Here is a 17,424-nt window from a genome sequence, read left to right on the forward strand (position 1 = left end):
TTAACTGACAATGAAAATAACTGTTAGTTGCAGTCTTACTAGAAAAAGAGGCATAAATCTGTGTCTATGATGTTCGATGTATCTGTGACATCAGGGCCGTTTTCAGTTCACACAGCAGCGGTTACAATTTGTTATTTCTGAACGAGTCAAAACAAACTGCATTGATCTCATCTACACATTTGACTTTGGAATCTATTCTAGCTTTGACTGAGGAAGACAACCTCCCTGTTCTTAATCCACTTCACAGAGCTCTGATTGGCTGGTGTGGTTGAGCTGTCAATAAACTGGATTTAGTTGAATCATTTGATATTGGCAGTGGATCAAAGTCTGAAACCAGACTCTGTGTTTAGGGAATTGGCTGGAAGAAAATCAGGCTTGAGTATGAAGGATCATTCTTGGCTTGGTTAAAGGTAGCCAGGGAGCCAAACAAATCTGCCAGCTCATGTTTTAATTTCTCTGGCAGATGTGTCTGGTCTAGAGCTCTGAACAAGCCCAAAAAATCAGCCCTGACCCATATGAACCTTCACAGTTTCTGTCCAAGCCCGACCTGAGCCTGATCCACGGCAGCAGTTTTGGGCCTGAGCCCTATTAAAAACCTGAATTTGTACTGTACTTTTATATATTATAATATTTTTTTTTAATGTGAAAACATGTATAACAAGCTATGGGCTGGTTTTATTCAATCCATTAAAAGTGCCATTTAAGCATGATAAAGTTCACAACAGTTTAATTAAAAAACAAACAAAAAAAACCATTCAATAATAGGGCTCAATTTGATATTGATCCAGTCGCTTCGATATCGATTCAGTTATGTGTGTTGATGCCAGAAATACCGAGATATTCTTTAGAATACCTTCTGATATGTGTTCAATAAATCCAAAAATAAATTAAAGTACAGAAAAGTGCACATTTTTACCTGAGCCGCACTTAACTAAAGTAATAAACATTCAGCAGGATTTGTAAACCTGCATTTGTGTGTGAGCCACAGCAACAGGTTTCAAAACATCTGTGTGGTGTCGGCTCAAATGGTTACGTAGGTTCGTCCTATTGTTGCAGTGTTTTAACACTGTCTCACGAGGTTCACACACAATGTAACTACTATCAACTTAGTGGATCCAAATGTCGTCTTTAATATTGTCAGCGCTGATTTCAACACACTGCTACCTCGCACCACTGTCGCCATTTTAAAGAATAAACAACAGATATTTGGGGGTCAAGCAGGCCTCTGAACAACGTCAGTCACTCTCGGTCAGCACTAACACCGCCACCACTGGAGCGGGGCGTCATTACAACAGAAATAATCGATTTCAGGATTTTTTAAATCAATATTGAATTGGTAAAAAACGTATTGCAATGCACTGATGAATCGATTTTTTTACCCAGCCCTATTAAATAAAAGAATGTGGCGAGAACTTGATTCGATTCAAGTAATTCGGATCGGGCGAGATGGGTTGGGCCCAGTGGGGTTTGGGCAGAGAATCAAAGCTCTAATCTGGTCCCCCTCCTGTTCAAACAGATGTCCATTTCGCCCACATCCTGGACAGGCCAATCAGAACTAAAGCAGTCTAACATGGAGCAGGTTTGACACAATGATTGACAGAGGAGCGTAATTGTACTCTGATCCAGCAGCACAATGTGGCAGCCTCAGATCAGACTGTCAGACTAGCAGTGCTGATCAAATATGAATCAGGATTCTCTTACTGTAATGTCTGCTCCCCGCCTACAAAAACGTTTTGCACAATGGAACAAAAGCATTATTCTTTTTTGTTGATAGGGTTGAATATGTGATATGCACTTTAAGAAAATGAAATAATGATTCTATGGTAGAAACCCTGTGGTTCACCAGGTCCTTCAGCACTGTGTCTGAGTAGCATCTGTTACTAAATGACTCACGATGATCATCTCCAGTTCAGGAAACACTTTTCAGTTTTATTCAAGGAACTACTCATAACCAAAATTTCTACCATACCCACGCTTGGGCAAGGAAAAAATAATGTTTTATAGTGTGTCTGTGCAGAGGATGTGTGTCTTTCTGTGTGGAGGATGCAGTACAGTATGTCACAAACATACTGCAGATAAATAATGTACCACAGGTAATCAAGTCATCGCACCAGCTGAGCTATCTGGATATCGGTGCATAATTCATGCTGTCCCAGTTATCACTTGTTTTGCAGTTGTGTCATCTCAGCTTCGTGCTACAAACACACACACACACACTCACACACACACACACACACACACACACACACACACACACACACACACACACACACACACACACACACTCAGGTATCTGTATGCACATGTGGGCTTTTATTATCTCCCTGAAGAAGATGAAGAGCTGCAGCCTCTGTCCTGAAAACTGGACTTCAGTGTTGTTGTTCTGTAAAGCACAATTGTCACTCTGGACGCCACAAGCCAGACATTAATGCTGCTTCAATCAGACCTTAAGTACTTTAAATATGTGTTTCCTCTGAACGGGGAGAAGGAAGGTCAGGTTCTACTGCTTTATCTGTGTGTTGTGGCCTTTGTGAGGCGTATTAGCTTCAGCCAGACCATCCAAGGATATGATTTTGTCATGTGTCTCTTAGAGGAGCTATTTACAATTACAGTCATCGGTTGCAAATGAAGGCAACTCATAACTGATAGCAGAGCCAGAAGACAGCCGCTCAATTCACGCTGCTGTCTTCTGATCTTCATGTGTGGTGTTTGTGTAGAGTTTACTTTATAGCTGATTCAGCTCAGTTTTAACATTACATCATGCCATTTGAAACTGTTAGCCCACAGTCAGTGTTAGATTTCCGTCTGTCATGTTTGACCTGCATGTTTGGCACACTGCAATTTGTTTTTTGACAATAACAGCATAGTTTTTCTACGCAGAATAAGCCATTCTCCCTTTTTTCCAAAATGGTCAAAAGTTAAAAAAAATTAGCAATGAACTTGGGGCAAAAGTCACTGTGAGCTGACGTCCATTGATCTTGAGAACACCTTCAGGGAATTTCCTCTAATTCCAACTGATAAGATTTTAGGGCTCAAAAGTCACCTTGTCAACTTGTTTTGACCATAACTCAACAATTTATAATGTGACAACATTTCACACAGCTGTCTAATAGGATGAGGTTATGATCTTTTAAATCCAAAAGATCAAAGGTCAACTTCACTTCATAATGTTCTGCAGGGAAAGTTTTTCGGGCCATTACTCAGCTTCATAAGTCAGGAATAGAAGGGGACACATTTGGTGAGATATTGAATTGGTGACACTAATCTGTAAGATGTGCTGAACGTTTTGCAACACATATTATCCGCTGTCATGGCTACATATGAGTCATGACAGACATGAATGTAAACTGTAACTGCAACTTGCAGAGGCATACAACCACAAGGTGGTTATTGTAGTTTCCTTCTTACTTTGCTGTGGTCAGTATGTTTCTGGGCACCTCATATGGGTGAGGTTGGGAAGAAGAGGTAGTGACAGACCAGACCAAGAGCAAAACACATTCAAGAGGGAGCTAGAAAAAAAATCAGATGAGACCTTGTCACCTTTTACTATTTTTTTCAGTTTGTGGAACATTTCTTGCAAAGTTACTAATTTTGTTTTTTTCCTATGTTTTTGAAAGAAATCACATCTCTCGAGTTTCAGAGGTTTAAATGCTAGTAAAAGGCATCTGAATGCAGCACAAGAAAACTGATGTGGAGAGGAGACTGTTGTAATTTTCAGATTTCTCTGGGTATTATTGTATTCTAAACTGATAAGTCATGAGTGTGTGTTTAGCTGGTTAAGCGGTTGGTTTTCAGACGGATTTCTCTGACTGTTGTTGCTAGGCCAGTTTTCAGGCTCCTGGTTGGTTCACTATGTTGTCCTCAGCATATAAATAAGCCAAGGAGAAGTAGGTCAGGTTTCTCCTCCCTCCTCTCACTCCATCCCTCTCCTCCCTCTCAGTCTCCACGTGTCTGTCTCCAGCTCTCTCCTCTCTCCTCTCCATCTGCCCTCATGTTGCAGTGCAGAAAGCTGCTTTGTGGATCCCTCTCATTAGACATAATGGGGTCTCTTTAGCTGCTGTTCCTCACGTGATGAAGCAGAATTCAGCCGTAGATACTGCATGTTCGCCTCCACAGGCGCCCATCAGGGGGGATGACTGACATCAGCTTCTCATCCTACAGACAGAACATCCAAACAGAAAGTCATGTTGGTTCTAACAGGCTGCTGGGAAACTGAGAGGGAATGTCTTAATTTCTGCAACTGACACAAGGCAGGTTTCCATTACAGATTTGTGCAAAACTTAAGTAATATTTTCGAAACTTCAGCGTTATCTTTGAAATGTAAAAAAAAAAAACAGTAGCGAGATGACTGTGTTTCCACTGACCGATATTCTGCAACTCCTCTGATGATAACATTCCAAGAAATATGGTGATGGATGTTCAAAACATTAGCAGCTTTATTTCTATTGCAGCCACAGCACTAGCCGTCATTATTTCCAATCCAAGGCCACATCGGTGTGTTATGGAGCAATAATAGAGGAGCCAGTTCCTACTGACAAGCACATAGCCATTGCATCATGTGAACTATAAGAGCAAAAAAAAGTTTAAAAAAAATATAGCTTTTTCAAATCACCTGAAATACTACCTCATTTTTACCCCCTCATTTTTTTTTTTAAAAAAATGGCATGTTTCTTTAAACCATGTTTTATATTCACAACTTTAATTTGTGCAATAGCAGGGTTAATGGAAATCAGCCTGCAAAGATGTTATCAGATCGAGAACATATTTACCATATTTACCTTTTACGGAATATCACAGAAATCGCCCATGTGAATGCAAAGTCAGTTTTTTAAAAAATTAAGTATCTTTAAAACAGAAAATTAGGAGCATTGTGTGCAGAGGCATGTTCTCTGGGTGCTCTGTAGTGTAGCCTTTTTCTGACCCCCTGGTCATCATCTAGCCCTGTGATGATGAAGGTGAATGGGGGAGAGAGTTTTTTTCCTGTCTGTCAGTGTTGGACAGTAGCCTCAGCAGGGGGTCACAGAAGGGGGTGAAGCATCAGATTTTAACCTCACTAATTCATCTGGAGGATGGATGGAAAATAGCAATGAAAAGACCTGAGGAACAGGGAGTGTGGCTGGAGAGGAGAGACAGATGCCATTTTTACACAGAGATGTCGCTATCGGGCCACTAAAAAGTCCCTTCTTTATGCCTCCTTTTTAGACGGCATCGTGGAAACAAAAGAGGCATGACGATGGATGCCTATTGAATTATCGTCTGGTGTATATGCCAAAAAGGCTTTCTTGCTTCTGGGTTTTCTTCTAGGTTGCCCACTGAATATGCGAATATCGTGTTGTCAAATTTCTGGATTTTTGGACATTTCTAGGATTTGAGAACATTTGTAAAATTTTAGGACATTTCTAGGAGTTTAGGATATTTTAAGGATTTTAGGATGTTTCTTGGATTTTAGGATGTTTCTTGGATTTTAGGACATTAAGGGCTTTGCTAGGACCTCTGTCAGGGGGTGCAGGGGTCGATCCTCCACGTGCGCATGTGTTTTTTTTTTTTTGATAAACAAGCTCTATATTAGTGCTGATTATGGCACCTTATGTATACTAAAAGTACAAAAAACAAGAATCACTTTATTTTCATGAAAATGGTTGGGGGGCCAAGAAACACTCGCCTGCAGCCCTTAAGTTGAATGTCATTGGTCCAAAAAGACAGAATGTAACAGATGTAGGCAAGTGAGGGGAAGTTTCAGATATCGTTTTTAAATTATAAATTGCATTAGTTTTATTAGTAGTGGTGGTCACTCTTTCCCGTCTTGTCTCGGATTCTTTGGAGGCTGCTTTTGGTTTTTCTGGAAAAAATATAGTTGATATTTTTGCTGATCCTTGTCTCCTTTGCTGCTGTATTGGCCTGATTTCACTGCATGGACTCCTGCCATGTGTCGTCGGTCAGTTTGTTCTGATGACTTCTCTTTATCAGAGGTGAATCAGACAGCCCATAATTTCCCAGCATCATAGGCCAGTCAGTTTCCAGGCACTCATATGATGTGTAATGCTGTTTGCTGGAGGGAGGACTGTCAATCGATAAAAGCTTTTCTCATCTTCTCATCCCTTTAATCCCAAGACGCAGGCAGCTGCAGGACTCTGGACAATCACTACTTCCTCATGACGAACACATGAAGAAGAAGGATGCACTCCTTATCTGGACTAGTGTCAGTCTTCTAAACTCAAACACTTTCTCCCAAAATACAGTGACTGAAATGTGTTGCTCCTCTTGATCCTGGCTGAAGGACTGTTCAGTGTTGTTTGACTCTAAAAAGAGAAGTGTTTTTGTTGCAGATCTGTCACTGGTCAGGCTGGAATATGGCTGCAGCACATGTCATGTCTTGTCGACAACTCTTTATGAATCTGTGGTAAATCCTGGAGTTAATGTAATCCCAGCATGAAGTTCACTCTGGGATTACATTAACATCTCTTGCAGCACTGAGCAGTGGGCAGATGTCCAGCTGGGCCAAGGACGTCACTGACAAACTCAGCTGCTCTGACACAAAGTCAGCCACTGCATCACTTTGCTTTCTTTGGAAATGTGAATATTAGAAGTAGTAGTAGCCTACTTCTCTATAATACAACAATTCCTGAAGGCGTATTGTAAGTTTTTGGTCTTGATCTAATGTAATTGCATCAAATAATGGACGAAACCACTGCGATGTCACCCACTGGTTTGTAGACCCCCAGTTTGAAACCTTGATGCTCGGGCCACACTGCATGCATGAGCAGCGCAAGAGGATAACTTTGCTGAACTGCTGCAGCTAGTGCGCTTGTTGTGTTTACACTGACAGCATTGGTGCTGCAGCGCCACTGCAGAGCAGTTGGCTATTAGAACAATTATATTTCCACAGTTAAATTGTGGTACATGGAAATGTACCACATTTTAACTGCAAATATTTCACAATAAAAGGTTGGCTTCGTTTTTCAGCCCCTACTGCCACTACTGCATCGAAAAGTCTTGAAGCAGACTCTGTGGCATGCAGCCATTGTTTTGATGATTTTCTCCTCTTGTTTTGGTGGTTTGGGTACAGAAACATCACTCTAGGACATTTTGCTTCAACATTAGAGTTTGTTTTCATTTTCCACTCAAGCTGTTAATTGTTCTCTACACTGAGGTTTTAGATAACCCCCACCCCACCTAATTTCTTGCTGGAACTGAGAAATTTGTAATGTCAAGAGATGATTGCTGATCATTAACTTGCAAATGACATATCTGTGTGCTGTAAGTTGCAGGTAGCAATGCTGATGACTTGAGCGTCTATTGAGTAAAATACTTACTGTCTCCCAGTAACTCCGAACCACTGGTGCTTCCTGGGCTCTTCTTAGAAAACACTTAGAACAAAGCTAGAACAGTAATTGGGTTGTCAGCACCTTAAGTCAAATTACCAAGTGGAAAAAATAAGAGCTGTTTCAACACAGTTCAGAAAAGAAAATCTTTGTAGTGATGCAACAATGTACAACTTGGCTGTCTTAAAAGAGCTCATTAGAGTTGGTTATTTTCTGTAAGATGCTGCATATGTCTAATTATATCTAGCAGTGTAACAGCAGCAAATGGATAATATCTAGCAGAAGTTATCAGTGTCTTAGTAAAAACAAGTTATAATTCATATAATGGCTAGTTGAGTAGTTAGCAAAACCAACAAAAAAAATGGTACACTAAGTTGGCTTTACTTACATCCCATCAAATGTACATAATCATTCTGTTCTGAATATATTGTACATATAAATAAATATAGATGCATCAGATTTTATTTATTACAGTTCATCTATTAGCTGGTTTAGGTTTTTACTCAATCCATTGCAATAAAAATGCCACTGGACCACTAAGCACAGTTTACTTCAGGACACAGAAATAAATAATACAGTTGTCCAGTTACACAATAAGAAAATATCCAACATAATAAAAAGGAAAAAAGAGAAAAGGTCGAGAGGTCAAAAACTCTTTGAAAACTGTCAAGAAAGCTGCAAGCAGTTATAGCACAGGCCAAGCAGTCTGTATTCTGAACAGGAACTGCACTATCAGGTCAAAATTGAATTTGTTCAGTATATTGGTTAATGACCAAAAACCTGCAAAACCGACGGCGTTCCCATGCACCTTATTTGTCTTCAGCGCTAAGTAGCATGCTGAGTGGATGTGGTGACCATTGTACCTGCTAAATCTCACAATGTTAGTGTTATCTCTGTATCTCATCACTGCACTTTTTTAAGCCTGAGCTCTGCTTATAGATCTGTGATAAAAAATAAAAAATCACCTGAAAAGTCACAACGGATAGAAAAGTGTTAAATCTTGATGTCTCCTTAAGTGTAAAGGCATAACATATACACTTTAAAATTAATTCAGGGGACCTGTCATCACAATCTAATTAAATGTGGTAGCAGGAAAAAAAAATCTTATTTATTGATTTAAATAAACCTTGTAAGTTGCAAACATTATTTTGATGAGTGTTGACAAAAAAATGGTGATAATCAACCTAAAACGGTGTGTAATTTAAAATAAAATTTCTGCCTCAATTGATTTGAAGAAAGAAAAAAAATCAAGTTGTAGTAACTTAATGAGATTGGCGTCAAAATTCTACTTTTCTCCATCTTCAGTTCAGGATTTAAAATTCCCTCCTCTGACCACTTAACATGTCTGAACAAATTCACAAAGTTAAGATGTTGTGTTAGGGACCTGCAGGCCAAACAACTACAACACAAAGGACATTTTCTTACTTAAAAAACTTTGAGTTAATGCTATTAATCATTAAGTAAGTGCCACTCAAAAATGCATTTAGTTGTTGAAGAAAAGTTAATTCCCCTAACTTAATTTTATGAAGATGATTGAAGAGGCACTTCCTGTTGCTGTTGTTTTTTTAAAGAATGTCAAAAGTCAAAGCTTAACATAATGTAGTGTGTTTGTTGCACGTGATTTCATTAGAAGCGTAATGCAAAGTGTTGCATTATTATGTTTTTGTTGAGCTACATTATTTGTTTTGTTTTGAGTATAATCCTCCCTGGTATTTTTTTAGCCGGTCCAAAGCCTAACGCAGTGACAACATCAACATTTCTCTTGACCTCACACTGCAGATTCCTGTCAGGTTTTAGAGTAAGTAAAAGGACCAGGACAAAAGTTAGTATAAATGTTGTCATAAACTTCTATGCAGAGTTCGATTAGACAGACTGAAGGAAGCCTTTGAAGTCTGGCTGAAGCATTTCCATGGCAACAGAGCGCTGTGACTGGGACTCTTTGTTCTCTCCACTGTCAGCATCCACACCCTGTGAATGGATGTTGTCGATACACCAAAGCTCACACGCTGCATGTGTTCAGTCTCCAGTGACACATCATGGTGACAGAGTTATTGATGTCCAGGGACGCTGAACATCCTTTGGTACTAATATAGCAATGTAAGACACAAGCTAAAAACATCAGTACAAAGACAGGAGAAACACTCTGGAGAGAGTGTTACATAACAGAGTGAACTTCAGTCAGTTCCTGCTGTACAGTACATGGATGTGACCAGCTGGAATGATAATAGTTTATAAAGGCTAGAGCTTTAGCTGTACAAACAAGTCCAAAAACTATCATGTCAACATACATGTTTTCAGCTGGTACAGTTGCACAGCATACTTTAACTTAACAACACGTTCCACACAGACTCAACCAGTGACAGTCAGTGTGACTTTAAGACCTCTGAATGTTTCATTTCACAGGTCTGTACATTACTACTAGTAAGTTTTCTGAAGAGAACTATTTCATTTTGCAAAATTAAAGCTAAAATTGTGAGGAAAAAAGTAAGAAAACAGTGTTCTCTTGTTGAACTATCAATTGATTATACAAATAAATTGATAAGCTTGTGTCTTTTTGTCATAACAGGTCATAACATGCTGAAATGCAGAATGTGTTTATGCACAAACTTGGAGTTGAACATATAGAGCAACAAAAGTTGCCATTGACAGATAGATGAGAAACTCATTCTGCTTGGGTGGAAGAGCTGCATTTGAAAGAAGGAAGGAAGTAAGACGGAAAGAAAGAAAAAGAAAGAGACAGACAGAGGGAAAGAGAGAACGACTGACTTTTGACATTTTTTAATAAAACACCAACAGAAAAATTGCCTCTCCAGTTGTTTTCATAAAACCAACCACTTACTGACGCACGCACGCATGCACGCATGCACGCACACAAACCCTTAACAACACATCAGCAAATTGCATCACAATCAATAATCATATGCAGTCAGACCACCTCTCTCCCAGGTGTAACACATCTAGAAACAAAGAAAGAAAAGGGAAGGAGAGAAAGAGAGAGAAGGGAAGAAAAGAATGAATGAAACACAGAAAGAAGGAAGGAACAGACATGAAGTGACCATGAAGTCTTTAATTAGTAGCAGTTTACTGACTTCACTGGAGAAGTATGGAAACCACTTGTAGTGATCACAGTTTTGGTGATCAAATGCTTCTATGGATCAGAAATGTTGGGATAGAATCATTCCTACACAATGCTGTTTAAAAACTTAACTTATAATAATTAAGTAGTCCCTTTACAGTGTTTATTTTTGGTCTTATATACAAGACAACATGAGGAAAACAATTTAAAACTACAGTGATTCCGTTTTGTTCTTTACTTCCATGACACTTTGCCCAACAGTGACCTGTCTACTGTCAGCCTGCTACCTAAGGCTGCTGCTGCGTGCTTATTGACGGAAAGAAGAAAGTCATTTTATTTCGATGAAAAACATTGTCTCCTTGAGGCTTATGGCTGCTGGTGATGGAGACAGAAAATGAACGTACACAAGGAAAGTCCCTGTGGTTGAAATTGTCCTCGTCAAGTGGATTGATGATGGCTGCGTAACACAACAGCTGCTGCATTTTTAAAGCAGTCAATAACATTCAGAAGCCAGGCTGTTTTTTTCATTACTTTATATTCATGTACTAAATATACAAATATCAATTAGCTGGTAATCTGCATGAAAATAATGAAAAAGGGAAAAAATAGTTGTAATAATCATCCACTTATAGAGATCAATTTGACCAAGGCAGACCTGGTTATTACGTTTCCACTGTAATTCACACATAAAGCATTATCAATGTGTTTGTGGAATTTCAGTTCTGTGTGTTAATCTGTGTTATGTAATCCCCTAAAGATACAGTGTTTATCATCTGAGTGGTATTACTCAAAAACCCATTTGTTTATTCATTGATTCATTTACTCGGGGTCTGCAGCAACTCTGTTAGTATGAAATCTATCTTTTATCTGTGCTGTTGATGTGTTTGTTTGTCTTGTTGGTTTTCGTTTTATTATGTATTCTGCAACTGTGCTCAACACTTTTGCCCTAGACAAAAGTCCTTTGGGACAATAAAGTTTATCTTATCTTATCTTATCTTATCTTATCTTATCTTATCTTATCTTATCTTATCTTATCTTATCTTATCTTATCTTAAATACAAAAAGGATGAAAGAATTTGAAAGCCACAAAGTCAAAATACTGTGTGTTCCAACAGTACTGAGTAATATGTGAAAAATGTCACTAACCAATATATTAATATGATGCATGAGTTTCTGTACTCATAACATTTATTTTTTTAAACATTAACTTGTGAATAAAGACATATTTTACCCTATAAAAAAATCTAAAGCTGCACTAATCAATATTTTCATTTTAACCATTTGATACCGAAGCCAATTGTTCTGATTTCTTTCAAAAACATGGGAAGAAGGCAGTAAGAAACAACACATGATTCAAAAATTAGCAAGAAATTAGTAAAAAACAAACAAACAAGAAAATTACCTGAAGATAAGAAAAAAAAAAAATCCTAACAAAAGCATATGAGAAAATTTCCCCAAAAAAGTGCAGAAAATGAGAAAAAATATTTGTTTATATTTAAAATAATTTCAAACACAGAATTATAATGATTATAAATAAATGGTTAACAATGGATTTAATTATTATTTGTAATTTTGAAGAGTCTGCTAATAGGTACCCTCTAGATAACGTTTTGCGTCTGCTGTTGATGTTCCAGGATGCCGCAGCTGTGATGTCAACATAAGCACGTGGTGGGATTACTCTGCATGTGGTTTAGGCAACACAAGCACATTGCAAACAACGTCAACAATGCACATGCTGGAACAAAACTTTGAATTAGGCAAAGGAGGCACATGGTAAGGTGTAGAAATGATGACTTTGACTTTGAAATGAGACAACTGGTGTTGGTTCAGTCTCAGTGCTTTCATCAACCCTATTTCCAGCAGCAGCAGGCAGCTGGTTTCTGTGAAAAAGCTTCAATAAAGTCACTGACCACTTCATACTCAGCAGCAAACAGCAGACACACACAGTTTAAGACTCGCTGGTGAATGTAATGGAACTTTAATCATCTAAAGAGACAGATATATATTTCAGAAGTTGGTGGAGACCAAAGTTAAAAGAAGAATAAATTTTGGACTAAGGGGCGTTCAGAACAAAAATGTGTTAAAATAATATGAATAAAATAAAAAAATAAAGAATAAAATAACAAGAATGCCAATAAAAATGTGTAATAAATCTGATATATGACTTCATCTGGAAGGGTTCACCTGTCACTGTATGTTCACTACATTAATATATCGGTCAGTTGTTGCTGTTAATTAATCTTTGATGAAAAATCAATAGTGCTTATATGAGTCAGTGTGTGATTCAAAGACTGAGCTAAGACTGTGTCCTGTCCTGTGTGTGTCTTCCAGAAAGCCTACTGTGGCCACTGTAGTGAAAGGATATGGGGGCTGGGCAGGCAGGGCTACAAGTGTATCAACTGCAAACTTCTGGTCCATAAGCGCTGTCACCGACTCATCCCTCAGACCTGCCAAAGGCTTATGGTGAGTACTTCATCTTGTCCCCAGCAGCAAGCAGCAGCCTGTCGTAACAGACACCAGCACACACTCTCAGCAAACTCTGGAATCAGGCTACCACAACACAGGCTCACACAAGTATATGAAAAGGACACCTTTTAACACAAATGTGGTAGTGGCAGGAAATAGGCTAAAATAACGTGCTGGCAACACAAAAACCAAATCAATGTGAAGTCTGGTACAAAGAGTAGCAGTTTTATTTGTAAAAGTTTAGCAGTTTGATTACATTTAGAAATTTTAGAAAAACACCTGGATAGGTTTTGAGAACAAAAAACATACTTGGCTGAGTTTGGGAAAAGATTTTGGTTTTGATATAATAATAATAATAATAATAATAATAACTTTTATCTATATAGCACTAAACAAGCTCCATTTAGATGCTTTTTATACCTTACTTACGTTCAAAGCACATGAAAGACCCCATCGGGAATCAATTTAATACGGCACACACTCAGATCATGCGTTTTTTAACCAACATCAGTCCTAATCATAAATTTCATCATAAATATTCATTCACAGCAGGATCAAGGACCAGTGAAATTTCATTTTTTAAACGTTGTCTAAAAATGACCAATAAATCTACCCTACCTTACCTTACCTTATTTTTCAGAATTTTAACCCTTTAAATGTCAAGTTTGTGTCATGATGTTACTATGTTTTTAGTTAAAAAACAAAAATGACATTATTTTAAATATACTACATGCTAAGTAGATTAAAAAAAAAAGTTTTCCAGATGATCACATTCTGGAATATGTCATTGATAAGCAGCAACATTGATTGTGACAGCGCACCTAATGAAAACAGCATGTATTTTCTCCATATGCCAAACATGGTAAAAATTACACCATCAGATGGAAAATAGTAAAAATGACAAATTCCAAGGCAAAAGCCCAGAATACATCATACAATGTATGTTTTATTCTTTGATGGCTGTGGGATCAAAAATGTCAGTTTGAATGGGTTTCAATGGAGCATTTTTTGCATTTAACAGTATCAATGTAACAATTTAATTTCCACAGTGTGTTTTAGACTTATTGTAGGAACTGAGCTGGAAATTCAAAGATTAAATAAAAATACACAATCTTGTCAAAATGAATGCCAAATGCATGAACACGGAGTGTAAAACCATGAGTGGGTATTTCAGTGTGTATTTGGGAGAATATGTCAGGGGATGTTTAGGCGGACTTATGAATTGCTCTCTCCAGGATCCAGCCATGCCATCACAGGAGCCCCCTTCAGATGCCAAGAGTGAAGAAGTGGACCTTCCACCAGATGACACAGAGGACACAGATGGAAGTAAGACCTATGTATCTGTTTTTAACAATTCATGTTATTGGGTCCAGTTTTATTATGTCAGAGAAATCATCAGTATTTACAGTACATCTTCTGACTTCAGCTTTGCCAACTGAGTACAGAACCGTGAATAAGGTGATGATGACAGAATTATGAGGAGAACTGATAATTAGCTGAAGCATCTGTAAGATTTAGACTTGGTAATTTTGCAAGAGAAAAAAGCAAGTGTGAATCCAGTGAACTTAATATGTTAATGTAAGGCATGAGCAGTTTGATAAAAGATAGTTCAGTGTCACGGTGAGGGATGATATTACCAGGATACAGCACCTGAACATAATTCATGCATAATTCTATGGCTGTCTGGTCACATCAAAATGAAAAATGTCTCCCTGCACTGTTTTATTAGACCTGTAGGAAAAGCGTCCTTGACTTTAACACTTTGAGTTTGTGCTTCCATACTTGACTTTGACAATGTGTTTGTAGATAAGCTCCTGCAACACATTGTTCACATATTTCTCTTTCTCTGATCAAATCCATACTGGATACTCATTCTAAGCAGGTGATCACCAAGTATGTGGAGTGTTCACACTGGAAAAATGATAAATTATCTAACACAAGTCAGAGTACGACCTAGTCCTCCTCCACTCAAAAATGTGTTTTTCTTCTGTGCATATCCACTAAAATATCTGACCTTCAACTTGTTTCCACAGAAACAAGATCATCTATGCTCACCAAATCAAAATTTGATTTATGCATATATGTACATGAGTCATTTAATGATGCACAAATTTTGCGATTTACTTCACGATCTGTCTACATCAGTGATGTACTCCAAGTAAGTTCTCCACTTTGCCGCATATTTCTCAGTCCTGTCCACACAGCTGAGAGAGATTTGTTCATATGATGCAACTTTTGCCACAAAGTCCCGTCTTTGTTCCGCATGTGTACTTTAACACAGAATCTATCAGTGGTGGCATCATTCTGCTCCAGCGTGTGACTACACACTGCATCACTGCATCCTGTGATCAAGAGACATGATGAGTGTGACATGTAACACAACCGCGTCGGCCTCTAGTGTCACATATAACTAAACAATAAACAATAACAAAGGCATAACAAGTCAGTCACAATCATTTACCTTCTCTGCTACATGGCGGCTGATATCATCCTCTGCTTGAAGGGTAAGGAGCTTCTAAATCTCAGGTATAACAATCATAATTTGCGGACATTTATGGACTCTATTCTTCTTTTTTGAGTTAGCTGCTAGTTGCTAACAGCTGATTTTTAAATCTTCTGTGGCGTGGTCACCAACATAATATGTAACCAAAACATCACACCACCTCACCCATGGTCACGTCTGTCCGTCTTTACGTTTAACACAGGCCTGTTTTGTCACTGGTACTACCTCAAATAATAGTAGTGGAGTAAAAAGTAAAATATTTCCCTCTGAAGTGAAGCTGAGTGGAAAGTGGTGCGAGATTAAAATACTCAAGTAATGTAGAAGTTCCTCAGATTTGTATTTAAGTACAGTCCTTGAGTAAATGTACTCAGTTACATTCCACCACTGGTCAGCAGAGAGACATATAAGGACTGAAATTACAGTCATTGGAATCAATGCAACAAGAAAAGTACTGTTTCTTTAATCCTGATTAAATAAATAATCCAAATTATTGTACTTACTCAAAAAACCTAATCTACATTTGACTAAATGATATTTTTGTATCATTGGTGGACTGTAAAAGTGAGATCCCAAAAATCGGTGGATAATACTAACAAAAGAAGAACAAATTGTGAATACGAGCAAAAATAAGAGAAAATTTGTGTGTACATAGTTTCTAGCATGAGGCCCAAAGATGGGTGCTGAGTCTAACTAGCCAATATTGTATGATATTGGCCATAAGAAATACAAACTGCCCTGCATGAGAGATGTAGCCTGGCTGGCAGTGAGTCAGGAGACAGAACATAAGACAGTAGAAAATATACCAGTAACATCTCATTAGCTAATATTAACTAGCAAGCTATGCTTCTGTGTTTGTCATGGCCAGCACTGCCTCATTCACCTCAGCATGTGGTGGTCACTCACCTGCATTCGCTCATGTGTGATGGGGCCCTTAGTCCAGGAGCAGGATGGCTTACCCTTAAGGCTTAGCTAAGCCTTTCTTTGTGTGAAGCTGTCTTACATTTGACCAATCTACGAGCAAAATATAGACTGGCCTGACATGTAGACCACTCTAAAATCTCTTGAAATAAGCTCGCTAGGTTAGATTTCATTCCAGATTTGTACAAAACTTGAGTGATATTTTCAAAATGTCGATAAAGACAGTTGTGAGATGTAAGATGTGTTTCCACTGAGTGATGTTCTGCGACTTCTCCTCTACCCATAACAAGAAGCATGTTGATAATATTGAAAACATTTGCAGCTTTATTTCTATTGCAGCCATCGCACTAGCCGTCATTATTTCCAATGTAGGTGTGTTATGGAGCGATAATGAAAAGACAAGCCCCATTATATTTTATAATTGTGGATTCAAAACTTCCAGTTATTTGATGTAGTAACACCTCTTGTAGCTCCTGCTGCATCATGAGGGAGCCAGTTGTTACTGACAAGCACATAGCCATAGCATCATGTGACCTAGAAAAGCCAAAAAAATGTTTCCATTGCAGTTTTTTCAAATCACCTGAAATACCACCTCATGCAAGCATGAAATTCTTTTTTTTTAATGTGATAAATGCAAGTTCTTTTTTCAAAATTGACGTTTCGGTTAGATACATTTTATGTTTGCAATTTTAATTTGCGCAGTTTGAGGGTTAATGGAAACCTTCTTTCAGGTTTTCGTCAAGTCCATAATCTCCCCCTCACATCTCAAGCAGTGTGGCAGTGAAAACCATATGACAGTTTAAAAAATATATACAAGTTGCATATATACATACAGCTCCCATGGGTGTAAATTAGCAGAGACAGAGCTGTGAATTGAGCTACAGAAGGATCTGACAGGAAATGTTTCCTCTGTGGTGCTAATGACAATATTCGCACTGTATCTTACATGTACAGTACAGTACATGCACATGATGTAATCCCAAACAAACGAAGTACAGAATGGATACACTGTTGAAAAGGTTACTTTAGACCCTGTTAGCTTCACCTCACTCTCACTATCATCACTTATGTAACTTTGTAACTCTCCACTGTTATCTAAGCACATTAGTGTTCTCTGATGGGATGCCGTAGAACAGAGG

The 17,424-nt window shown here is 38.2% G+C and overlaps 1 protein-coding gene across 3 annotated transcripts in view; it reads left to right on the forward strand.

The window, feature by feature from the left end:
* prkcz (protein kinase C, zeta) overlaps positions 1-17,424 on the forward strand; it is a 179,044-nt gene that overhangs the window by 85,813 nt on the left and 75,807 nt on the right. For all 3 annotated transcript variants that reach the window (XM_042491932.2, XM_088082662.1, XM_088082661.1), the window contains 2 exons: positions 12,730-12,861; positions 14,100-14,190. In XM_042491932.2, the coding sequence (XP_042347866.1) occupies positions 12,730-12,861; positions 14,100-14,190 (223 nt within the window). The remainder of the gene's footprint in view (positions 1-12,729; positions 12,862-14,099; positions 14,191-17,424) is intronic.

Source organism: Plectropomus leopardus, chromosome 9, assembly GCF_026936395.1.
Source record: "Plectropomus leopardus strain MGB_pleo_1.0 chromosome 9, ASM2693639v1, whole genome shotgun sequence".
NCBI classification, from domain to species: Eukaryota; Metazoa; Chordata; class Actinopteri; order Perciformes; family Serranidae; genus Plectropomus; species Plectropomus leopardus.